Source organism: Poecilia reticulata, chromosome 22, assembly GCF_904066995.2.
Source record: "Poecilia reticulata chromosome 22, P_reticulata-male-v2, whole genome shotgun sequence".
Classification (NCBI taxonomy): Eukaryota; Metazoa; Chordata; class Actinopteri; order Cyprinodontiformes; family Poeciliidae; genus Poecilia; species Poecilia reticulata.
The window spans coordinates 9,620,011-9,645,983 of record NC_088851.1 but is presented as its reverse complement, the minus strand read 5'-3'; the positions used below and the strand labels follow the sequence as shown (position 1 = coordinate 9,645,983).

Below are 25,973 nucleotides of genomic sequence, written 5' to 3'. Positions count from 1 at the left end.
GTTAATTCTTGCTAAAACTGTGTTTTTAAAGTCCTATCAGTTTATGTAAAAGAGCTGCAAAAAGCTTGTTGCATTCATCCTTTTCACTTGACATATTTGTTTTTTTGGGGTTTTTTTTTTTTACCATATAATTCATCTATGCCTAGGCTTCACGGTTTAGTCACTTTGCAGGATTTTATTCTATTAAAGGTAAGAACGTCTTATTTCCAGTCAGGCTCTGACAAACGTAGCAACTCTAACAGACACAACTGTCAGCACTCCCTGTCAGCAAACACTTGTATCGCCACGAACGCGATTTTATCAGTGCAGTGATTGTGCAAAGCATAAAAGCAGTGAATGGAATAATCTCCGCCTAATCAGTCTGTGGTCAACTAAGTCAAACTTATGAGGGTTTGACTGCAGTACAATAAAAAAGTTGCTTGCTTCACGCTAACTTTACCACTTTGCCTTTTGTAAGGGAATTAAAAATACTGAGAAATGATTTGTTCTTCATTTGGCTCAGACACTAAGATAAAAAAAGCAGGTGCTGTAGCTAGTTATTATAGGTAACATTAAGTGGGAAACTTTATGCTCACAAACAACACCCGCAGTCTCCTCGATGGCTTATGAGAATTATTTTCTGTCTGGCATATTATAACCACATTAGCTGTGTTACCGGTCTAATTAGTTTACTCTGCAGTACAAGAAGCTCTGCACACAACCATTCACTTTGAAATTGCTCCGGGTTGTATCTTCTTTTATGAAAAGTACTTTTTAAATAACTTTCTCCACTTTTTTTTTTTTTTGTGTGCAAGGTGTTGCGATCATCAGCGGATTGGTCAGCAGGCATTAAATATCATGAGGAGTCCATTCATAATGCCTACATCCAGGTCATCGCCAAGAGCAAGCACTACATCTACATAGAGGTAAAGCATCACCGAGGCTGTTAAAGGAGATTTGCGTTTATTTTTATCTGATTAAAAGGATTAGCACAAATTAGGGAATGAAAAAGAAGGAATTTTTGTGAGTCACTTCTGTTGCATCACAGATCAAATCTCACTTGCGAACGCCTTTTTGTGTGGGTCTTGCATGTTCTCTTTTTGCTTGTGTGGGTTTTGGTCTGACTGTTCTCGCTTCCTACCACAAAAAAAACGTGCATTTCAGCAGGCAGACCATGCACACTGTTTAATCTAAAACAACTTTTAAAACTGTATTTGTAACCTTACAAATCCATCCATGCATCTTTTTTTTTTTTTTTTTTATGTACACATCTTTTATACATTCCCACATCTGGATCATGTAGGACCTGGTATTAGCTTTCGCTAGTCAGTGGACAAGAAGAGGAGTGTAACTAAGTCATTTCCACATTATAAAAACAACACATAAAGAATGCTAAGTCCTGTACTACTGCATTATGGTGCCAGTCCCTGTGGCTCAGAATATACATATTTTATTTATTGTGACTATAAGATTCAGAAATGTTATCCACTGACAAACAAACCATTATGTTTTAAGCCGCTTGACCCAGTTTTACATATTGCTTTTCCCCAATCAGAATTTCTTGCCTCCAGTTTGATATCTCATTGATGCTATGTATATTTGTTTTCAGAATTATAGCACTGTGTTTTAAAAAAAGAAAGAAAGAAAGAAAGAAAAAAAGCGAGCAAAGCTCAACAATCTTAATTTTTGCACAAAACATTTCACATCATCCATCCCTCCATCGCCAGTGTTGTGGGATGTGGTGACGCCTACCTCCAGCAATAACTTAGAGAAAGGCTCTATGGTGGCCTGTCCATCACTGGGCAGCACAGGGCAAACAATGCATGAAGACTCTTACCTAAGGAGAGATCAATTAACCTGACAGCAATGTTTTGAGTCTGTGGGATGAAGCCAGGATACGCAGAAAGAACCCATGAATGCTTGGGTTCTTTCTGCTGGAACACCTGGAAAAAAGGTGTTCCAGATTTTTAGATAACCCAGATTATTTGAGAAGATGGGCGGCTTTTTTTTATTGACTTGAACAAAAGAAACAAAAAAAGTCAAGGCATCAGATGATAATTTTCAGATCACTTGATCGGAACCTTGATCTGCTTTTCAGGATTAGACATGACAAAACTTGGTTCTCGAACTTTCCGACAGTTTTATGTGAGTGTAACTGAAAAAGACAATGCACCATTAAAGAGTTTGCCTAATTTATATATTTTTAGTAAAATTAGAGAAGCTGAAGCTCTTTAGAGTTTAGCTTTGTCCGTAATCTGATGGCTTCAGTTAGAAATAACTGGGAGTGTTTTGTATCTTTGCGCAGTGAGATCATTTATGGAATTGAGTTGAGATGATGCACGTCTCATCATTTTGTTTTTAATTCTCCAACCACAGAATCAGTTTTTCATCAGCTGTGCAGACAACAAAACGGTCTACAACAAGATCGGAGACGCCATCATTGAAAGGATCATCAGGGCACACAAGTACTTCCCCTTTCTGTTGTGCAGCAAGTTGAAGCAATGCTAAAAAACTTTCTTGAAAATATCTCTTTTTCACATTTCCTTACTTATTGTAACTACAAACAGACACGAGATCCAACTTCTTAGCACGCATCCAACAAATGGTCACAAATGATTGCTTGCTTTTCAGGGAGGGTAAGAAGTACCGGGTGTACGTGGTCACTCCTCTGCTTCCGGGCTTCGAGGGCGACATCACTACAGGTGGAGGGAATGCCATCCAGGCTGTGATGCACTTTAACTACAGGTATATAACCAAACATACCATTAATACAATTAATGGAGGTACTTAAAATAAAAAGAGGAAAGAAAACGACAAAGCAGACAGCGAAGTAGCAACACATTCTTGGTCTTATTTTTGAACGCATTTGAGCAATGTTGTTTGTTTTGTCTTTATTTAGAACAATGATAAGAGGAGAATACTCCATCATCTCCCAGTTGAAGAAGGAGAGTAAGTGAAGTACTGCTGTGATGTCTTGATGTATTCAGTTGAGAAGTGAGAAGTGCCTGTTTTCTAACCTCGTCTCGCCCTTTTCTGGCCCCCAGTGGACGACCAGTGGATGAACTACATCTCCTTTGCCGGTCTGCGGACTCACGCCGAGCTGGAGGGGCGTCTCGTCACGGAGCTCATCTACGTCCACAGCAAGATGCTCATCGCTGACGACAACACGGTCATCATTGGTTAGTCTGTCTCCACTTTCGCCTTCTGTCGCCCTTCCTTCCGGTGCCGTTCTCATCAGCTGCTATTTGAAGACATCAACTTTTTTTTTTTTTTTTTCCCACTAAGAAAGTGTGAGAAAGCTCAAGCTCTGGCTCCATTTGCCCGTCTTTCACCACGTGCAGACCATTTGCAAACTCATGTGCAGAGCAACACTGCGGGAAGATGTGATCAAAGTTGCACAGCTCTAGTGCCACCTGCTGGTGAAGAAAGCACACGACATCAGGTCTACATGTTGAGGCAACTTCACAACTTCTAAAAATTTTTTTTTTTGTTCACCTTGAGGTCAACTGTTAAGTACTTGTAAAGTTTATTGTAGCTTTACGTTAATTCCTTTTACACTTGATCAAGGCCACCCTCAACGCCACCTGAGAACTCAGTAAGTTTAGAATTTCATTTTTTCAGTTTCAAGTCAAGCACCCTGATGCTATTTTGGACATGTTTTCACAATGTTATTGCAGTAGGTTTCACTTAATTTAGGTTTTCTAAAGGGCATAAATAACATTTCTTTTTTTTTTTCCTTTTTTTTTTTTTTTTTTACAATCAAAGCAGAATTAAAGAAACTGTCAAGATAAAACTTCTCTTAACATGGATTTTTTTTTCCCACAAAACTGCTACAATTACCTTGGTTTGGTTTCAGCTGGAAGAAACCATGTTAACCGACTCCTGATTTTTGTCTAAAATAAATGTAAAAAAAAAAATAATAATGACAAGAAGTTTACGCACAAATCCAAGTTTTTAAGTCTTTCCTTCCTTGAGTTTCCTCTTAGCTGTTTGAATAGAATTTAAAATGACAGCAGTTCTTAATTGATTTAACGATGTGACTTTCTTTAACTCATATGTGGTCACCCCGTGTACCGTTTTTCCTTTTTTAGTTGTGTTTGTGCTTGTCTAAAGTATGCCTAGTCATTTAAAAAATTTAAAAGTCAGAAAATTGCAAAAACTAAATGAATAAAAAGTGAACACAAGGGCAGGTGAGGACACAGCGTAAAGTTGCCAGTGAAGGATTAGACGGTGCCCACGACACAAAGGACACCCTGTAAAGTCTCCATATGAGCAGTCGGTCCATGTTTTCAGATGTAGCTGTCGAAATATTGTTTATAGGGAACGGTCTGTCACACCGCTCAAGCTCTACAAGTCATTCTGCAGGTAGTTTTCCCAAACGACCTCTTAGACTTGAATCATACTTTCAGCTAATGCTGCACATGTCGGACGGAAGCAGTGCAACTTACCTGAGACCCCGTTTCTTTCACTCTCTGAGTCAAACAGCGACGTCCTGCTGCAGCAGATAATTGTGTTGGTGCAATTTTTATTTGAGAAAAACAACAGAATTTACTTGAACAGGAAACTTTGGGTTCAAGAAAGGCATCAGCGGCAACTCGTCTTGGTGGTCTGGTGAGGCCTTACTGTTAAAGTCATCAGTTGTAGGCATGGCACAAACCGTGTTGTCATTTCCCTCAGGTTCGGCTGTTTTTTTTTTTTTTTTTTTTAATAAACCTGGGACACATTGGAGGGTAAAGCCTCTTCACCAGCTTCTTCAACTGTTTTTATTTGGCAGAGTTTGAACATGTTTCATGCGAAACTGCTCATCAGAAGGCATACCAAGAGAAACCTGCATATCTCTTGACAAATACCTGTCAGACATGTGTTTGTTTGGTTTTTTTTTTTCTTTAAAACTACTGTGACGGATCGGCAGAGGGCGTTATGCCTCGTTACATAGCGTAATGAATTTCATGTTCCATTTTGAGTTGTCTCAAAAGTCTTTTTCTTTCAGAGAAGTGTTTTCTTTTCCGCTTTAAAAAAGTGCAGTATGACCGACGTGCAAGATCTTTAAGTTTTAATCCTTTTAAAGACCAAAAATCTGAAATTTTTATATAAATTAATGTAGGAGATCTCTGTGCCTCCACCACCAGTACTTTATTTAAATTAGTGGCATGGAGGTTTCAGTAAGAGAGCATTTTGCACTGTGAGTGTTACCAGGCATATCAAATCCAAAATCTATTCCTCAGTGACCATATTAAGATGACCCCTGAAGGGTTTTAAAAATATAATTGAATACATCAAATTGAGTTACTTTAAGCCTTTTTTTTGTTCTTTCCGTAGGGTCTGCAAACATCAATGACCGGAGCATGCTGGGAAAGCGTGACAGTGAGGTGGCAGTGATTGTTGAGGACTCTGAAAAAGTGTCCTCGATGATGGACGGGCAGGAGTATCAAGCTGGACCCTACGCACTCGAGCTGCGCCTCGAATGTTTCAGGTGCTTGTTGAAAATAAGACGCCTGTGTTAGAAAGGAAAAAAAAAACAAAAAAAGCGCCATTAGGTCATTTACATTTCATGTTCATACAATCAGTGATATTTAGAGAATTTCCTTTTGGAATTTGAGAAGCAGCCTCTGTTCAATAGAGGGCAAGGGTTTAAAAATCAAAATGGCTACAAAACTTTGACTAAGAATAATAATAAATAATAAAAAAGCTAAATTAACAATTTTCAAAATGTTCTGTGTCTGTTCTTGTGTCTTACACACATATGAAGAAAAATATCATTTAGTGGGAAAACCTTAGGCGGTAAAGTATTTAGATGAACCACGCCGACTAATTTATCAACCTCAAAATATCCTTCCTGTTGCATCATTCCCTCCTAGGGAAAAAAACAAAACAAAAACGAGGCGTGTCCCAACTTGCCTGCTATTTCGAAGAATTACTTTGAAAATTATACACCTGTAAAGAGGGAGGGAGGGAATGAAGGAGGAGTTTTAGCACGTATGTAAACACCAAATAAGACAACAATTTGCAGATCATGTTATTCATTATCAGCTTAAATCCACCCGAGGACCTAGACGATCACCTTAATCCGTCTCTGAAAAGACCGGCACGAAAACATTTTTTATTCTGCTTTTCTTTGTACTCTTCTCTCTATTTAATGCGCTGGATCACTTTGAGCAGTTTTTCCAGAGAGCTACCAGGCAGGTATGCGCCAGAGAACACTTGACGTTTTTCGCTAATTACTGATATTTGCGCACATGATTTGCTTCAACTATAAAACCAGAACAGCAGCGCTGAGCTGAGCTGAGCAGAACATTGACGTTTTCTGGTGCTCGTGCGAATACAGCAGGTTGTTGAGCTAATAATTATAATCTTTCAAGCACCTCAAAAATCAAATCTTGCGTATAATCTGTGCTGTCGACAGCTGCCAATGTGCGCCCGGCGTCTGTAATTTATGTTATTGTGATTATCACTGAGTTATTAGTCAATTATAAAAAAAACAAAAAAAAAAGCATATTTCCTTTATGTGTATTTACTGTTATCTCCTCCTGAGCAGGACAATCCTGGGGGGCCACACGGACGCGAGCATCGACCTCTGCGACCCCGTCAGCGATCGTTTCTACAAGGAGGTGTGGATGACCACGGCTGGCCGGAACGCTACCATCTATGAGAAGGTAGAGCAAAGATGAGATATCCTGCTCCTTGACAGCTTCATCAGTTCGAGAAAAAAAACAAAGAAACTCCGCGAACTTTAAAGTTTTGGTTTTTACCTTGGATAGGCGTTTAGAAACAAATCTCTATCACTTTTCACATTCGGACAAAGTTCTGGACTTGGTGAAAAACGAGCCCCAAGAACCAGAGAGAGGTGAGGCTGTGAAACTAATTTGTCGCCTCGTTGCGTTGCAGGTCTTCCGCTGCCTTCCCTCGTCCCTGGTGAGGAACATGTCGGAGCTGGAGCAGTTCCAGTCCAAGCCGGGTTTGGCTCAGACCGAGAAAGCTCGCGCTCAGGAGGAGCTGCGCAAAATCCGGGGCTTTTTGGTCCAGTTTCCTCTGGATTTCTTGTCCGAGCATAACCTGATGCCCTCGGTCGGAACGAAAGAAGCCATGGTCCCGACCGAGATCTGGACGTAAGGGGACGACGACCAGTACTGGACCTGCACCACAGGATCTGTGCTTATCCCTCATCCTGACACGAGAGTCAGATTTCCAGGCGTCTTTTTAGCTTCATTTGACCACCAGGAACCTGGAACCTCTCAAACCTGTGGATACCTGAAAACACTAAACTATGTAAATGGACTGCAAGTCAGGTGAACCTTGTTTTATGTGCAGTATGAACAACAAATGGACTATAATCATCAGGATCTTTTCAAAGTGAGGGAAATTGTTGGCAATTTGAGATGCTGGGACTTTAAACTGCTCACAGCAGATATTTCACAGGGTCCATCGTGAAGACAGTTTGGCGACGCCATTGAGACGCTCGCCTCTCTGTTGACAACAATGCACGTAATTCACCGAGTTTGTGAGATGTTAGTGCTATAATTGCTGTTTTTGATCTCTGCGCACCTTTTTAACCTGACTTCCTAAACTATTGAGGCGTGGGGTTTTTAAGTCGGAAATTAAGAATATGCTTCCTGTTCTTCCTCGACGTCGATGAAGGATTCCAACAAATCGTGACGGGCGCGCGCGTCTGCCGTCGCTGCATCTATGGATCAAAAGGCCGTTTTAAACGTCTCAGAGACGTTTGTCGGGACAGATTTGTATCCGGGGTTACGCATCTTTGTTTTATTTTATTTTATTATTTTCAATTCAAAAATTCGGAATAATGAAATCAAAGATGGGATGTATCAGACAATCATCCTGCACATTTGAGCAAATAATTTTTTCCTATTGTCCAGCTGGTGGTGCTAGCTTCTTAAAATACAGACTGCAAACCCGACAGCTGGGATATTTTATTAGGTTGTTTCCCTTAGTTTGTCTGAGTCTAGATTAAAGTTCAAATCTGTTTCAAATCCAACTTTTAAGGGAGTTTTAGCTGGAGCCAAACCGTCATGTAAAAATTTCAGAATTCCTGATCCCAAATAGCATGCACGCGGAAACCGGCTTCTCCAGATTGTGCAGCTCGATTTATGACTCGCTCGTTTCATCGACGTGCGCGTGCGCGCGCAAGCTTACGTGTCCGCCGTCGAAATATATCCGTCACCGTCCACCTTGATTGATCGCTATCTCCCCCCCCCCCCCCCCCCCCTCCTCTCCCCCCGAATGTGACAACCGGAGCGCAGCTTCCTGAGGTGCAGAGCTGCAGCTTATTCTAAATGTAGGAAACGTTTGACTGAAGATTCTCGGAGGAGCGGGAGAAATGAGAGACTGTCAGAGTTGTCAGTTGAAACAAACGGGAAAAAAAAAGAAAAAAAAAACGCTGATGACCCATTTTATTTTTGACTCCGTATCTTAATGTTGTTTTTGTCACGCCCAGCTTTTGAATCATCCAGCTCGACCTGAAAGCAGCAGGGTGAGAAAACATCTTATGGACTCTTGTGAATAGGCACTTAAACGGGACCAAGAGGTGTTATTTTAGGAGAATCTGCTCAGAAATGTATGTTTTTGAGTGTCTGTATTTGTCAGTGCATTATTTATGAATTGTGAAGCATTAAACACTTTATTTTTAGTGAATATGGTGGTTATCTTATAACGGTTGTTTGTTTGTAACTTAACTGTACTGTCGTGCAGCTGTCTAACTCCTTGTTCTCCGTCTGTACAATCTGAAGTCGTTCTAATTTTTGCTTTTTAATTTAACGCATTGTGACACATTAAAGTCTTCGCTTCTTTCGACCCGCAAAAAGTAAACGTCGTAACGTCTCGATCTGTGTGCCCAGCACAGACGTTTTTATTGTGATTGTGTTCACAATAAAAATGTCATTTGTACCCCTGACTGTAGCATTTTAATGTTTGATCTGGTTTATGGTTTTTCTCAGATGTTTGAAGAGTTAATGTGGAAACGCCACAGAACTGCTGCAGGGGTTTCATTAAAAAGTTTGAAAGGGATGATGAATTGGCAGACGGGCAGTTCCCCAAAGGAAAAAACACTTTTTTAAAATAATTTTTTAAAATTTAATTACATTTTTTTTTCTACTTGTGCGAAGTTGCTATGCTTACGGCGGTAAGCAGGAATCCAAAAGCCAACGCGTCATTAATGAATCAGTAAGTGGTTTGTAGGGTGGAGTGGAGTTCCGTGGAATTCCAGGTGAAATCCTGACGCATTCCTACCGACGGGCCAGCTTTGTTTGAGCTCAGCTTTCTTCTCCGGAACGATGACGGTTTCTGAATTCTTCCTCAATTCCAAATCTTTAAAGACTTTCTTTTGTTAGCGAGTCTCTGTTTGTTTTTTGTTTTGAGATGGATGAGAGAAAAAGAAAAGGGTTGCTTCTGTTGTTCTGGAAGACTGACAAAAAATAAACAAATCTGTTGTTAGCTTCCATTCCTCCAATAAGAGATTCTGCTGCCGATGTGTCATGCAGTCATTTCAACTGAACTCCTGGTGACTCTCAAGTCAGGACAGGAATCAGAATAAAGCCTGCGTGCACTCAGGTGAGGTTAGATCTTCACCTATTGTAACTTGTCATCCTGCATAATAGCCCCGTCACCATGGCAGCAGCATAGTATAACCTATATGGTTCCACTCGCTACATTTTCCTCGACCTCCATTTATCTTTTTCAAGTTCTACTGAGCTTCTCATATGAACTACAATGCTCCTGAGAACGATTACCAACGGCACTGGATGACATTGAGAAGGACTGTTGGGACGACGTGCTGAAGTTTGCTTGTCTGAAACGAGTAGCAGCTTCTTAAAGAGACAGAGGCCCGATTTCAAGGTGTCTGATGTGGCTGTGATGCGACGTCAAGTTTCTTCTAAGTTGTTTTTGATACAGCATTTTCACAACAACTGAAGGTGACATAATTATCATGCTATCAAATGACATTGTGTATTTGAAAAGTACTGTATAGCTCACCCTTTAAGAGGTCATGCTTACCTCTCATTTAAAATGTGCTTAAAGCTTTTGGTGCATAGAAAAATCAAAATGATTGAAATAATGTGTCACAACAGCCACCCATCAAGTGAAAGTCTCTTCTGAATTATTGGGGGGGGATGCCTGCTTTGCATTTTCAAGATTTTATTTATTTGCTTAATGGCAGAATATGTGCAAGGAGAAGCGCATATTTACCTTGTCTTTACAGTTTCTCATTGAACAATATTAAAACAGGTAAGTAATGTATGACTGTCCTGTGTTTTCTTTAATGAGCACTGCATTCACTGTATCAAGTTGTGCTGAATTGCTTTAAGGGTGTGGGAGTAAAAAGAGGTGAGTAAGTATGCCGCACCTTTCAGATTTGTAATAGAAAAAGTTTTGAGAACCTGAATTTCTTTTTCTGCTTTACAGTAATGAAATACTTTGTGTGGGGCTATCATCCATCCATCCATCCATCCATCCATCCATCCATCCATCCATCCATCCATCCATCCATCCACTCATTTTCTTTCACCTTTGTCCCTCAGTGGGGTCAGGGGGGTTGCTGGTGTCCATCTCCAGCTAACGTTCCAGGCGAGAGGCGGGGGTCACCCTGGACAGGTCGCCAGTCTGTCACAGTGGGGCTATCATGTAGAATCCAATTAATAAAAGTTTATGGTTGCAGTGTGACACAATGTGAAAAACATTAAGGCGTGTAAGTACTCATGGAAACCACTGAAAATATTTATTTACAAATAAAGTAAACAAAATCCAGTTGCACATTTTTTTACTGTAATGAAAGTATTTAAGTACAAATAAAATAAAGAAATGTAAAACAATAATTAAACAAAACCTTTAAACCTTTTTTTTGAGTCCAGAAAAGCAGCAGAAATTTAGGAGTTGGAAGTAAAAGACCTGAACTGAACCGATTTCAGGGCATGGTGCTGAACATCGCATACGGAAACTGGCACGACGGGCTCTAATTTCTACAAAACTTATTTCCATCTCATGAAATAAAAATAAAAATTCTAGAAATTCTCGGTTTTACCGTCTCAACTTTCCACCTTTGGAGAACAAAGTGAGACATCAGTCAAAAGCTGGAAAAGGAAATGAGACTAAAGAGAAGTGAAGCAGGAACGGAAAACTGTCTGAAGGTGGTTTCCACCCCGGAAAATTAAACTAAGCTTCCTTCTCCCGGAGGAGGACAATTATAAATTCTTAAAATTGCAAATGTAACTGTTGACCTGTTTCCTTTGCGTGGTGTTGTCAGTCGCTGGTTTTGATGTGATGAAGTGCTGAGTGATGTAGGATAAGTGTTGATTATTTTTATTAGCCACAGCCAGCACCTAAATTTAAATAAAGTACTGGTAGATTGTGGCTCGTGATCTTCCCGCTGTTGATTTCTTTCTTAAAATATCTTTCAGAAATGAATTAAAGCTCCAGAAGAATGATTTCAAGTGCATATTTATCTTGAACTTGTCTAACTCATTAGTCAGTTTCACTGGTTCAATGCCATATACAAATAAATGCCAGGTTAAGTATGCAAGTAGGCAAGGCTTCCCTAAATGAACACAGTTCTGGGATAAAGTATTTGACTCCATACACATTTCTTCAGTTGTTTTTTCTCTTAAGCCGTGCATAAATGTTTCACTTCATCAAACAAACTATAAAAAAGTAATCGTCTCCTTGTTAAAAAATGAATTGCCTGTAATTACCCACACTGGCCACCAGAGGCCAAGCGGTGTGGAATCAAGGAATCACTGAAATGGAAACTGTTTCACAACATTAAGTAGGCCAGAGGATTTAAAAAAAAGCAACATGTAGATCCCTGTTCTAAAGAAATTCAAGAAAGGTGATAAATTCATTGACATTAATAACAATGGAAAGGATTACAAAGTCATTTCTAAGGCTTTGGGACTCCAGTGAACTACAGGGAGTGTCACTTATCCCCAAACAAAGAACACTAGAGTGGCCAGAGTCCAATATAATTTATCTAAGAACACAGTGAAGACTTATGAAAGAAGTCGCAAAAGTACCAAAAAAAACCCATCAAAACATAAACCCTTTCAATTGTCATTGTTCTCAGAGCCCATTCCAAGTATTAAAAGAGCACGAGTGAATGGAAGTGTGAGCTTTAAGAAAACACGTTTTAACCAGGTGTTCCAGTTAGGATTATCACAGAGGACATGCGTTCCACATCCATTCACCAGGTGAACTTTGGAAATGCTGCACTAAGAATACTTCAGATTCTTTCCGGTGGAAAACATCTTCCAGAAGTTGCCGTTTGATTCAAATCTGAAACACTTTAACCAGTCGCTGATTTAGAGGGATCAAATCACATGCCAACTTTAGCTCTTCAGGACCATAGCATCTGATTTCTAACTCAATTTAGCAATGTTGTAACTTAAAGAAAATGTAAGGTTGGTGTGTAGTCTTGGACACTTGTAGGATGTATTTTAAACACTACAGAAATATAAGCTAAAAAAAATCCAACTATTTCTTATCTTGGGTCAGTTGATTATAGGGAGTTTCTTTGACAGCAAACAAAGATAAAGTAACAGGATCCACAAAGTCTAAATTCCCAGAGGGTTATTTGCTGTGATCCTTAGAAAAAAAATTTCAACACTTATTTACTTTTTTGAGGGCAACATTTTCATTGACAAATTAAGAAATCATTAAGATGAAAAAAAAGTTTAAGAAGAAAAGTACGGCACAAAGGATTCCTCTTTTATTAACTACATCTTATTTTAATTTAACAGAAACTAGGACAATTCAGTGACTTTTACACGAAGCTGATTTCTACCAATTTCTGATTCCTATGTTCATTATACTTGGCTACATAGCCACAGTTTTCAAAAAGCGACTGTGTTTTTTTTTTTTGTTGCCGACTATAGACATCTTTTTCCCCTGATCAACAACATAGAAAACAATCAACCTAAAGAATTAGGAAATATGTCATTTTGTTAAAAAAGGGAATAGTGTGAGAATTCAGATTGATAGTTCATATTTGTTTCATTATATAGCAGGCTAGAAAGACATGACAATAATGTTGCTTTTGCTTTTTAATGCAAACATTAAACTAAATCAGTACAGATTGGTGTATTTTAGATTGTTTAATCTGAAGGTTGGAAATCTTTTTTTTTTTTTTTTGAGGAATTTAAGCCTTATGGAGTTTTATTAATTTCCATTTTTACAGAATTAATACATGGGTTTTGCATAAAATCCTAGTAGTAACTTCCCCTAGGGAGAATATTTTTGACCCTTATGGCTTTCCATATTGCCCGGACGCTATTCATATAAGAGCCGCCACTGGAGACAACGCGACACATTGATCACAAATAAAAAAAAAAGAAAAAGGAAATGTTATTAGACAGAAAGCTTGGAGGAAAAGATTGTGAAAAAAACAAAAGTTTGAGAGCGCTTACAGCCTGAGCAAAACCAAACCCCGCCCGGTGACAGGCGTGGTTTCCCGAGGAGGCAGTGCGCTCTCCTCCCGTCTACCCTTGCATACCGCCTGGCTGTCACAGCAGCAGCAGCAGCAGAAGCGATCCATCCTCCGCAGCGCTTCACCTTTGCTCAGTGTACTTCCTTACATCCCGGCAGACATGGAGCTGTTCTCGCCCTCCGTATTCCGCGCCTTTGCGCTTTAGCCGTGCGCTCCCGAACCAAAGCACGGCCGGGCAGAGCGACAGGCACCAGCGTTATATTCTCTTGGTCCAGCAAGAGAGAGCTCACGGTAGAGAGGAGGGGAGTCCAGAGAGGAGGACCACACGCTCGGTCGTGACAGCAGAGGCCGTTCTCGGATATTTGGCAAACTAAGAGTGGCTTCTTTTTGTTGTTCTCCATCATGGCGTGTGACTCTCCAGCTCAGAGCCAGTTTGAAATCGACCTGTCGGCTTTGAAGGTGAGACGATATCCGCCGGATTCTCTTGTGTGGAAACATCTGAGAAATGGCTCTTTCATTTCTTGCACCTGACCGTGCAGCCTCAATGACAACAGCCGGCAGTAGAGCAGAGCAGAGCAAAGGGCTGCTTGAGGCGGATATGTGTTTGTGTGTGTGTGTGTGTGTGTGTGTGTGTGTGTGTGTGTGTTTGTATTGGGGGGGAGGTTGCCACAAATCTGGCATATTAAAGATGATTTTCATAAATAGAATTAACACACATGACACCTGGTTTAACATCTCGTCGTTACAGAACAAACATGATGCATGACGTGGGATTGAGGATGTAGCTGTGATTTTTGCTGACCTGGATTTTGTGCATTATAGGTCCACCAGTCTAAATGTTTTCGATAAATATAAACCTTTTCTACCACTCCCTGCTGATTCTCATGAAGTTTTTTATTTATTTTAATTTTATAAAAATGCATCTAGTTTTGCCCCAGTTGCATTTTTTGAAATGTAGATTTTTAGTGTATTTTGTGAGGGTGCTCCTCCAGCCTACCTGTGGTTACTACAACCTCTTAGTGAAAGCTGTGCATTTGTGTGATGTCAAAGGATTCCGTTTTTGGAAGGTTTTTTTTTTGTTGCACTTATCTAATGTGTTGGTGTCGGTAGCAAAAGAAAAAGGAGGCTGCAAACAGGAGCTCTGAGAAACAAAACCACAGCTCTCTAACGCCTTCTCTCACAGAGCAGTTGCAGAGTCTGCATGCAGTAACCTGGTTTCCCATGCGATCGATTGTGCCTGTATGGCCATTTTTATGCCATTATTGGAAATGCTGTAAGTACCTGCCTCCTCCTGTGTCTTTATTATCTCAGAAGAGCGGATGAGTTCTTGCACCTGCACTCTGTTGTTCCCCTTTTGCTAGTAGTTTTGCTCCTATTTTTATTTCAGTCAGCCTCAGCTGGGCTTGACGTTAGTAGCTTTCGCAATAATCTGTCCATCAGCCGCTTCACCTCCCTTCCTGAGCCGGTCAACAAAAATAAAAATGTAGGGGAAGTGTCCACGCACCGGGTCTCACTGCATGCATGTCTCGTTCTTTTAAAGCAGGGGTGTCAAACTCCAGTCCTCAAGGTGCCACTGTCCTGCAGTTTTTAGATGTGCTACAGGTACAAAATACTGGAACGAAACGGCTTAATTACCTCCTTCTTGTGTAGATCAGTTCTCCAAAGCCTTGCCAATGACCTAATTACTCTATTCAGGTGTGGTGCAGCAGAGGCACATCTAAAAGTTGCAGGCCAGTGGCCCTGGAGGACTGGAGTTTGACACCTGTGTTTTAAAGGCATAATGCTAGACTGGCTCACTTGGTAAGGCCTGGGGCCAGCTCCAAGGACACGCATGCACAAACTGCAACATGGAGATGATCATTTTACAAGATTATGCAAAACTACAAATTGTCCATGAGAGTTCATTGGGGGAATGTATTGTCTTCTTCTAGACATGCTTTGCAATGCTTCTGCATGACAAGTGAGTGCAAAGCTCTGCAGGAGAAACAGAGTGTGTCCTAAGTGTTCTCTCTGCGCCAGTGTTTATTTATGTGGTTGTTAAAACAATCAAATATATCAAGACCTGAGTTATAAAGGCAACCAATTTGGATTATTTTGCTAATCAAGTCCTGGATAAAACAAATAGTACAGTATATTCATTTTAAGTTGAGTTCTCAGGACTTGAAAGCTCTCCAGAATCATTGACTCCCACCACAAGTAGGGTATCCAACGAAAGGCCAGTGCCTAAACAAGCTGGCATTTCACAATTAATAAAAAGTTGAGTGGAAGGAAAAAGTGTGAAAGACATGCAGCACAAGCAGCAGGGATATTCTACCAAAGAGTGATCCAAAGTCTTGCTTTCTAAACAAAGAATATTTGAGCTGATTTTATTTTATTTTTTTTAGTTTTAGGTTCGTTTTGCATTATAGATGATCAGATTTAAAAGAAAAAATATGTAATGACTCAAGATTAAAAACTTTTATTGAAATGTTTTTTTAACTTGAATAACTAACTAACTATATAATGTGTAAAAAAAAAAAAATAGCTGCGCTCTCTTGAGTGTGCCTTTGGTCAATATTTCAAAGCTAAATCAATCTACCTAAAATAAACAACACTGCTGAAAACTAATTTTAGGAAATCGTAACTTAGAACTTAAACTATCTTGTTATCGTGTCTATGTCGACTTGACGCATTCTTTGGTCAAAGTGTGAAACTTGAACTTGGCCACCACGAGCTTGTGGTAGCTAATTAGCGGGTGAAAACATTACGTGTATTTTAAGGAACTATCACGTTCTCTTGTAAGGCTAAAGTCTATACTGCAACCCATTGATCTTACAGGTGATATTTCAACGTAATTCCCTCATCTTAGTGTTTCTTCTCTCAGACGTTGGAAGAAATTTGGTCAAGTCTGATCAGTCCACTGTTTCTTTGTGTCAAAATGGCAACCTGTAAAAAAAATAAAGAAGCCCCCCCTCTTTGCTTAATACAGTTTTAGGTAGTAATTTTACACGCATTGCTACATAACATTGCATCCCATCATTTGGATTAAAGGAAGAACCCCCAATTTTTTTTTCTCTCTTTTAATGTTGTACTTGTTTTTGGACTGGCAGGCCAATTTGTCCCAAACACCTGTTCTGCTAGTTGTGCGGAAATGTTTCCCATGTGAACAAATCTTGGGTCAACAAGAAAAGGCATTTCGGATGACAATTGAACATGCCAGAACATGCCCAGGATCTCTTCAGTAGCAGATGACAATACAGACAGAGACCAAGATGAGTGCAGAGTCAACCGCTGCGCCGACTAGACGGGAAGTAGGTCAGCTGTGTCTGACGCAGAAGGGCGGTGGGGGTGTTCTGGTTTGTGATTGTTACTCTGGTCGTGGTGCTGATGGTGGAGCATTGCACTGTGAGCAGGTCTGCTCGACCATCACTCACACAAACACACAGGAAGACTCAAAGAGACAGAACCTGGTAGAGAGAAGTGGTTTTTCATGTTTTGCATCCTCTGCATTTTTTTTTCTTTTGTCCATGAGCTTCGTCAGCTCTCTCTCTCTCTCTCTCTCTCTCTCTCTCTCTCGCTCTCTTTCTCTTTCTTCGACATTTGCTGCTGTCTCACCTAAAGCCCCAGCAGCACCTGTTATAGATTCATGTGGCATGACTCACAATGACAGCCAAAAGCCACAAGGTTGAGACATGTTTCTTTCTTTTTTTTTTTTTAAAATCATTATTATTATTTACATATTTATGTTTTTGGTTTACAGACAGTAGTTTTTATTTATTAGGACACAAGCGTGGTTAGGTCAGCGGTGTCCAAAGCAGTGGCTCATCCAGTCAGCTGACAGGAGCAACAGATGGTACACCAGCAGGAAGTTCACAACACACACACACACACACACATGCACGCATGTGCACAGAAACTAGCGGTGGAGTAATCTGCTGTGCAGGGATTCAGGTGAGAGATCTGAGATGAAAGCAAAAGCAGGTTAGGATGAGGGAAGAGCGAGATAGCAGACTCTATATTTTTTTTCCACAAAAGTCAGTTGCCTTTCTTAAGTTATTGGTTAGGTGACTTTTAAAAGCAATTTGTTACAAATATATATATATTTTTTGAAATTAAAGCTGCATAAGATGTGAGTCGGTCTAGCAGATTGTATCCCACTGATGCACACTGAGGTTTGTGGGTGTAGTGTTAGAAAACTGTAAAAGGTTAGAGGAGACTTTTGAAAGGCACTTTCAATTAATTTGAACTGAAAGTGCAACAAGGCAGTTTGAGGTGCTTTACATCATAAAAGTGTGAAACGAGCAATAAACATCACATTTTGTCAAATTTTATCATAAAAATCATCAATACACGTGAAACATGTTGACCAATGTCCCGTTTTCTACTAATCAAAGGCGACCCTAAACGGGTCGAGTTTAGAGACGCTCTAGCGTTTCATCTGTTTTGCTGTCTTCTGGAAGTTTGTTCCAGATTTGTGGTGCACGGATGCTGAATGCCGCTTTTCCGTGTTTGGTTCCGGTTCTTGACCCGAGTGGTCTGGAAGGTTTATACAACAACGATAACAGATCTTTAGTGTATTTTGGGAAACGACTTCGAGGGAAGGACGGACCTCATAAAGAAATGATTCATCCGTTTCTTTAAGAGCAGAGAAAGAGAATGGTAGAGTCTGGTCTCGGACCAAAGGTGTTGATGTGACCAGTGACTAAAGCAGTCCCTCTTCAGAGCCTCTCTCTTCCCTCTCTTTGTTGCCCAGTAAGGCCACATTCCTCGGCTCCTATCCACAGACGCCATAGTAACAGGGCCACAGCAGAGCCCAAGGCTTACACAGATCTTATTCATGAATAGTCTATATACTGTATGGCAGTTTGTCGCTGAGAAATACCCCTCTCCCTTCTCTCCCTCCCTCCCACGGTGCCTGCCTGCTTCTCTAGCTGACCTATTTTTTTTTTTCTCTTCCTCTCTCAAGTCTGTGATGGAGTTGTGTCCTCTGCAAGTATAAAATGGTTTTTAAATGTGTCGTTGGACATGTTTTGCTTGCGCATGGAAAGTATAATTTCTGCTTTAACAAAACGCCAACAAACGGCCGCGCGTTGTGGTTTTAAAATGAATTCAAGCCGACATTAACCAACAACATGCTTCAAAGGCCAGTCTGTAAAGAGCGCCGTTGAATAACGCTGCGCAGCGGTGAGTCGCGCAAAAACGATGGCACGGAAACGGCAGAAGGAGAGAGTCAAAGGTTAGGAAGAAAGGATGAGGGGACGAATGGATGGCAGAGGGAGAAAGGTGTGAGATGACAAGTTGGCTGCGATGGGTGGCTAGACGTGAACAGCCTATGGGTTGTGTAGAAAGAAAACAAACCCAACAATTCTGGATCATGAGTTGTCCTCTGCCTGCTGTAAATCCGTGCTCAGGCGCAGACTCCTGGTAATGTAAAGTACATGTCTGGGTAGGGAGTAAAGGGAATTAGGCTACAAGTACATCTACTTGTCTAGTGGAAGTGGTTTTATATGAGGCATACCCGCCCCCAGCACGACTCCTATCATCCTCTTAGGGTCTCTAATTCAATCCACCCCAATTTCTGAAATGTGTCTTTTCTATAGACGTGAACTGTACTTCCCATGCAACTCTAAAGCAGAAACACATACAGTGCTATAGGTAGGCTGGTATGGAAAAAATATATTTTTGTGCTAATAATAACACATTAACATATATGTATGCATATAGCCAAATGTAATACTATTAATATATATTAACAGCCTAATTAATGTGCATCAGTTATTTTTAATACACATTATTTGGGCTATCTATTCTGGTAGCCTACATTCTGCTTCTTAGCGGACATTTTGTTTACGGCTTGCCAGCTCAGCTGTAGTTTTAAAACTGCGATGGCGTAGGATTAAAAACCCCCCAAAACAAAACAAAAAACATTCAGTGGTGCAGTTGTAGTTATGGACCCAAACGCAGGCAGGAGGGAGACGCAATGATTTTAGAAGTTATCTAATGGCAAAACTTACAAAAACAGGCAAGAAGGACAGACAGGGAAGACTTCAACAGGAAGCAAAAATGGGGCTAAGATTGCAGGAAAGCAGGAGAGTCTGACAAAGGAGCATAAATACATTTGGAGGGAGATTATTGGGGCGAGTCCAATTAGCTGATGCGAAGGAAAAAAACTGAATAAAATGAATAATGTCTATGCAACAGTTACAGACAGTAGTTTTGTAGTACGCAAGTGCGATTTATGTCATGGCTGAGAACCATCATCCCCCGAAATATGCCAGGTAGATGTAAAGTATCACAAGGATCACTGTGGACATTTGGAAATGCGGCCAAATACGGCACGCCGTTTTTATGCGCAGCACTTTGCATAAAAAACAGCCTCACTTTCTTTTAACGAAAGTTCTGGGTCACTATGTTTATTAGTCTTCAAGAAATTTTTACTACTCCGTGCCTTAGTGATGAGGGTTGTAGTTTATTGCCAGCTGACATTTTTCTGGATGTTAGATAACCAGGTGGTATAAAGAGTTCAGCCTTCAAATTCAACTCAAGTACAAAACATCCAGGGGGAGAAAGTACAGTTTTCCAAGGCCTCCATTTCACTGCTTACAAGACTCAAAGTTTATGTTGTCAATATTTATGTCTGTAACTACATGACGGTACAGTGCTGCTATCCTCATACTGAAGAGCATGAAGGGGAACTTTCTCGGTGTAAGCAGGTGGTTTGAGTGTTGTGTCTGTCGGTGTCCGTCCCTGCAGTTTTGCACCGTTTGCTGTTTTTTGTTTTTTTTTACCTTGAGGAATGTGCTCACTTGTCTCACGTATGTTCCGATTAGCTCGATTAGTGCGGTTAGCGTGAATAACAGTATTCCCTTCATGTGTTTCTAACTATTTCACATGATCCTAACTGTGAGGTTTTCAAAACTAATGCCAGCATTTCCAGCCATAACAGGACCAGGTGAAACAGAGCTACACCTTCAGCTTCCTGTTTTCTGTTTTGCTGAAGTTGATCCCAACGTGCCACTTCGCATAAAAACAGCCTCACTTTCTGTTAATGAACCGTCTTCATATCTGGGTCTTCTCTCACGTCATTTAAACACATCCCTGATATTGAAGTTGAGTTTTCTTCTTGTTGTCTGTTCAACCAAGTAATGTAAAAAAAAAAAAAAAAGATTTGATTTTTGTTTCTGATCAGCTGATCACCAACAAGCATACTCTAGAAATCCTTACATTTGCAATACATTACCTTTCTTAAGAACCCTTCTGTTGCAATGTAGCTAAAAATAAGCACTATTTGTGGCTTTTTTTTAATAAGTTGGTCAAGAACCTGTGATAGCTGTGTAATAAAATGTGTTGTTTATTACGGAAATATTAACCGGGCTCAAGTACTGAATGTTGCAACCAAGGCTTATTATCAAAATAGAGGAAGTTTCAGGCCACTGTAGGTTTGGTGAGTTTTGGCTTAACACTGGAACAAAACTGATTCATTATTCCCACATCAGGTGTCAGCTGGATGACTGCTATGTCCCCCTCTTTCCTCCCTTATTTACAAGCGACTGCAGATGTAACGTCTAACTGGTTTTCAGCAGCCTGTTTTGACACTCACTATGATTCATCAGCCGCGACTCGGTTCATGTGGCAGTCATGTGACCCTCGCAGACAATCGGCAGGGAAGCAAATATAAAACATGAGGGAAAAAAAGAAAAAAGAGGAAGGGGGTATAATTGTTGCAGCCATAGGCAACTTTAAATAAGAGTTGCGCGCGTATGCACGCATGCACGCACACACACACACACACACACACACGCACACACACACACACACACACACACACACTAACTAAGGCTGGCACGTGCTGAGAGCTCATTTCGCAAGTGGCCTATAAATTATGAATGGTACTGTGCTATATTTTCTCCAGCCAGCCTGAGGACATGTATGAAGTGGAGCAGCAATAGTACATTGTTTCTCATTCTGTGCATTCAGGAGAGAACCTGTAGGTATGCATCATGTGTCAATGTCAATACACACACACACACACACACACACACACACACATTTACAGGACACTCTAGGCAATATTCTTTCCTTTTGTTTGTTTTGCTCTGACCTGGTCCAACTGTTTTCGTGTGTGTGTATCGCCGGCAAAGAAAGCAAAGTGCACCTGAAGTCTGCAGGGAATTCCTGTCAAAAAGTGTGCATGCCGCTCCGAGACTTGATTTAAACACACTTGCAGAGAGGCGAAGGAAGTGAGGGCAGCGAAACGTAGTCAACCTGTGTCAGATGAAGCCCTCATGGCAAGACGAACAGATTGCAGAAGCTTGATTTCTGCCAGCGCTCCTTGACCGGCTTTTTACGTTTCATGCCCACTCTTTTTCGTCAGGACGCTCGCACGATAGCCCCCTTCTGCCCCCCTTCTGCCCCCCTTCGCTCCCCCGTCTGCTTTATGTAGGAGTGTTTTTTTTGTTTTTTTTTCTTGTGGCAAACTGCGTGAATGTGTGCGCAGGTTCCTGCTTCTGAAAGTGTGAACGAGCGAGACGGCGAGAGGATGTGCTTGAGACGGAGAGTGAGAGAATGAGTTTGTCGATGTGTGCATGTGAGGAAAAGTGCATAGGGGTGTTGGTGTTTATAGCGCACAACAACAAGGCAGAGGTGTGGGGGTTGGGTAAAAGAACAGGAAAAGGAAGAAGAGAGGGGAAAAATGCACAAGGCTCCTCGTTCAGAAAACAGCTGACAGGTTTGACAGGCCTGCTGAGAGCCACAGAAACAAACATGCAGAGACGGGGCAAGAGGGAGGAAGATGTGGGGAGACGGAGGGGGATGGAGTTAAAGCCCAGAGATGATCTGCTTAAAAAGGATAAAACAGGCAAACATCTTCAACCTGCCGTGTAGATAAGTTTTCCTTTAGCATTCAAAACGTTATTTGAAAATACAATTTCCACCCTCCCTCTGGCCATAATTCTACAGTTTCCTCTTTGTGGAAGCAAACAGAGAGCGGCTTGTGATGCCAGCAGACAAGCCATGAATGTGAAGTATAAAAAAAAGAGAGAAAAAAGCAGGATGATGAAAAAACTTGCTAGAGACATGTGATAACATAAAAAATAAAAATAGCTTCTAACCAGGCAAGAGTTGTTCTGGAGAGTGTTATGCAATATTCTCTATTCAGTTTTGCGTTTATTCAAAATGCAGTTGTAAACAATCGTGTGATTTGTATGGGTGACTGAAGCCTCTCGGTTTTGCCTCCAGTGAAACATCCTCAGTTCTGTCACTGTTAATGCTTTCAAATGGAGTTCGTCCTGGAGTAGAAAAAAAAACGAAACAAAAGCATCAACAAAGCCTGGATACACAACCGTCTCTGGACAAGATTCACAAAACGAGAAAGGACTACACAGCTGAGTGCCTGGAGACGGATCTCGGCAAGTTGAGATGGATTGGAGTTACTTTAGATGGAGCAGTGAGAGGAGGTTATTTCTTTCTACTGGTTCACCACTTCACTAAAAAACACGTGTGCTAGAGGGTGCCTGTGCTAGCTTTCATTAAGGTTTAGCCAGCTGTAGCTTTTGTTAGCTTACAGTGAGGGAAGTCCTGATAGTATTCCAAATATTAGCTGTGGGTTAGTAATTGGTTATCGAATGAGCGACACTGGGGCAGCTGATCACACCTGTTGTTGCCAAACAGTGTTGCTAAGCTGTCTCTGCGACACTTTAACTCTTTTGAAGCCCAAAGCATTTCTGAATCCAGCTAATTTCAATATAGACATAAGTACTTAAGCTTAAAAGGGGGAAAAAAAACCCAAAGTGGTTTCCTTTGTCTGCTCCAGGTTAGGTTCACGTTGTTACCAATTTGACAAAATGTTCTCCAGCTGTTGCAAGTGCCTGAATGAACACCTCTCTGACGTAGTGATTTCCAGTATTTCTTCACTCTGAAACCACTTCAACACCGAAGAGCTTTCAGGTTAGCATGTTTTTGTTTGTTCTTATTCAGTGATCTGAAAAAGATGGTATCTTTCAGCTCCCAAATGGGTATTCAAGCAGAAAACCTGCCTGTTTCAGTGCCTATCCAAAGTGTTTGTATATCTATGCTTTCTGAACATAGTTTGCACTTTACAAGTTGTTTCTGTTAGATTTGATATCTACAAATACCTTTGCGTAAATGACTAATATTGAGGACAATAATATCCCCACACTTTCTTGAAATAAAAACCATGTCCACAGTGTTCATGATTTTACCAAAGAATTAGGGGTCTGGAAGTCCTAAGCCTTTGGGTGGACCGTCACTATTACTTGTGCCTGTCCATTCAGTCACTATTACTTGATTTAAATCAAGTGCAAATTGGATCTTCCATAACTTAGGATTCCTAAATTAGGATTAAAAAGTAGTTAAGCCAACAAACTGTTGAGCAGCATGTGAGACATTGTAGCTGACGTTACAAAACCAGCCACTCTTAAACCGATCTAGAAACTGAGAGTAAGATATTTGTCACTGAATATTTTGTTTTTACTTATTTGTAATGGGCACATTTAAAATGTTGAGTCATTTACTTACCTTTAAATCCCTTGGACATTGAATTCGTTCCCAGCTTTATTCAGTTTGACAGCACTGGGCATGAAATATATGGCATTGCAATGTGTTATACCAAACGTGCCAAGAACACTTAAGAAATTGTGGACTATAAACAATGAAGTTTGCTGTTTACCTCTTAAGTCCATGGCAACACGACTACTTTAAGACTTTGGCGATGCCCGGGATGCAAGAGTCTAAAGGGTTTAAAGGGTCCAGAGACTTTCTGGGCCCCTCAAGCATATTCACTGTTGGAATGAAAAGCGTGTTGGCAGGAGGAACTTGTCCTGGAGTCTGTCAGGAGTGAAAGACGGCTATGTAGATAAAGCAGGAAGCAATAGAGAGACATAGATGGACATCAGCTGGTTGGAAAACCACAGCCAGAGAAGTGGAACAGGAGGAAAGAAAGGGAGAGGGAAGGAGAGGGTAAATGCCAGCTATTGTTGGAATGCCGTAGCAACATGCAAGTGGAGAAGCAGGGGGGGAGGTGTGTGTGTGTGTGTAAATTTGCAGGGATCAGTGGGTTTCATGCTCTATCCGAAGTTCTTCCAATTCTGTGTTGGCAACCTGGCGTCTACGGACTTGAATTAGTGTGGACGCTAGCCTGAGACAAGTCGGCACTGCATTCCTAAACAGCAAACACTTGGAGAGTGGGAAGTGCAGGAACCTGCTGCTGGGTGAAAGAAAAACTGTTAAAGGAGGCCACCCTGTGGGCTGCCGTCTTAGGAAGGCCCAGGATGTTATTACAGGTTGGTAGGAAAAGGTGTCCCTGTAATTTTAGCTCTTCCTTAAACAAACGGAATGGACAAACTCAGGTTTGGGCTTTTGTCAGAGTCACAATAAAACCAGGTCAGGTAAGCTGATAAAAAAAATGAGATAACTGAATTATGATGAGAAGAGGTGGAACTGAGCTAAGCAGAGGCAGAATCGGACACCTTGGTGTTTTCCCTTTGGTTTCCAGACTATTTGGGTTCCTGGAAGATACTTTTGTTCCCTCGTTTCTGTAATAGTGGGTTTATCAGAGCGTATGAGGTAACAACTTTGAGCCTGGACTTAGGATTCTGGTGTTGATGAAAGTATATTGATAACTTGAAATTATCTGCCGGTTTAGCATAGATTATTTTCCCTGTGATTATTGTTTGTAGCATGCTTCAGTTTGTTAGCATGGTAACATTTTTTTAGCTGGTACAGAAAACGTGAGCAGGATGAATGACGGTCATTTTTCTCAAAATTTCACAGTAAAATACGTGAAAGGTATTCTGTTGATATTAACAGGTCTACAAAACTAATAAAAGGTCGTCTTTACAATAGTGTTCTTCAAACTATATTCTCTCCTTATGGTAAATCACGTTCTGAAGGAAACGGTGAGCTACTGCCCACCGGAGAATACAATTCAAAAAGAGAAAAGGCAACTTTTGCTGAACATGTGCGGATCATGCCTTTCCTGGCTGACACAGATTTCTGATTATATTTCAGGTTTAGAATTTGACTAATTTCATTAAAAATAAATAAATAAAAATAAAAAAAGGCTAAAAAACCAAAGCAATGAGTAGCTGTTTCTTTATTAAACCATGGAGTTTATAATCTGACTAAAAATGAATGGAGTATTTTTATTTGCATTCTGCTACAAAATTATTCATACCTTTGGCAGATTTATGTCTTTGAGGTCTCTACCAGATTCAAGTCGGTGTTTTCGAGCCGGATTGTTTTCATATATATATATATATATATATATATATATATATATATATATATATATATATATATAGGCGTTGTACTTTTTGCCATTTTTGTTACACTAAACAACTTTCTCAAACACTAAGAGTTTGCCTTACCGAACCTTCAAAATCGTAATCCTTCCACTGTGTTTCCTTTGCATTTGCAGGATCCTTCGGGCATCTTTGACCTGGTTGAGCTGGTAGGAAATGGCACCTACGGCCAGGTGTACAAGGTAAGATGTCGAGCCCATCTTTTTTTTTTTTTACCAGACTTTTCCATTTTATCAGCTTTTATGCATTCTGCTGGAATAAAAAGC

General features: G+C 40.6%; 2 protein-coding genes across 20 annotated transcripts in view; both read left to right on the top strand.

Moving 5' to 3' along the window:
* Positions 1-8,887, top strand: part of pld1a (phospholipase D1a) — a 35,559-nt gene extending 26,672 nt beyond the window's left edge. Inside the window, exons 19-26 of the mRNA XM_008399211.3 lie at positions 795-905; positions 2,356-2,444; positions 2,611-2,724; positions 2,879-2,928; positions 3,024-3,158; positions 5,299-5,452; positions 6,515-6,632; positions 6,865-8,887. Of these exons, the coding sequence (XP_008397433.1) occupies positions 795-905; positions 2,356-2,444; positions 2,611-2,724; positions 2,879-2,928; positions 3,024-3,158; positions 5,299-5,452; positions 6,515-6,632; positions 6,865-7,089 (996 nt within the window). The 3' untranslated portion in view covers positions 7,090-8,887. The remainder of the gene's footprint in view (positions 1-794; positions 906-2,355; positions 2,445-2,610; positions 2,725-2,878; positions 2,929-3,023; positions 3,159-5,298; positions 5,453-6,514; positions 6,633-6,864) is intronic.
* Positions 8,888-13,176: 4,289 nt separating this feature from the next.
* tnika (TRAF2 and NCK interacting kinase a) overlaps positions 13,177-25,973 on the top strand; it is a 66,468-nt gene continuing 53,671 nt past the window's right edge. For 2 of the 19 annotated variants that reach the window (XM_081602978.1, XM_008399195.3), the window contains exons 1-2: positions 13,195-13,867; positions 25,824-25,889. In XM_081602978.1, the coding sequence (XP_081459104.1) occupies positions 13,811-13,867; positions 25,824-25,889 (123 nt within the window). In that variant the 5' untranslated portion in view covers positions 13,195-13,810. Of the gene's footprint in view, positions 13,868-25,823; positions 25,890-25,973 lie in introns of all 19 variants that reach the window. The other 17 variants (XM_081602980.1, XM_008399200.3, XM_008399206.3 and 14 more) reach the window with 13 other exon arrangements.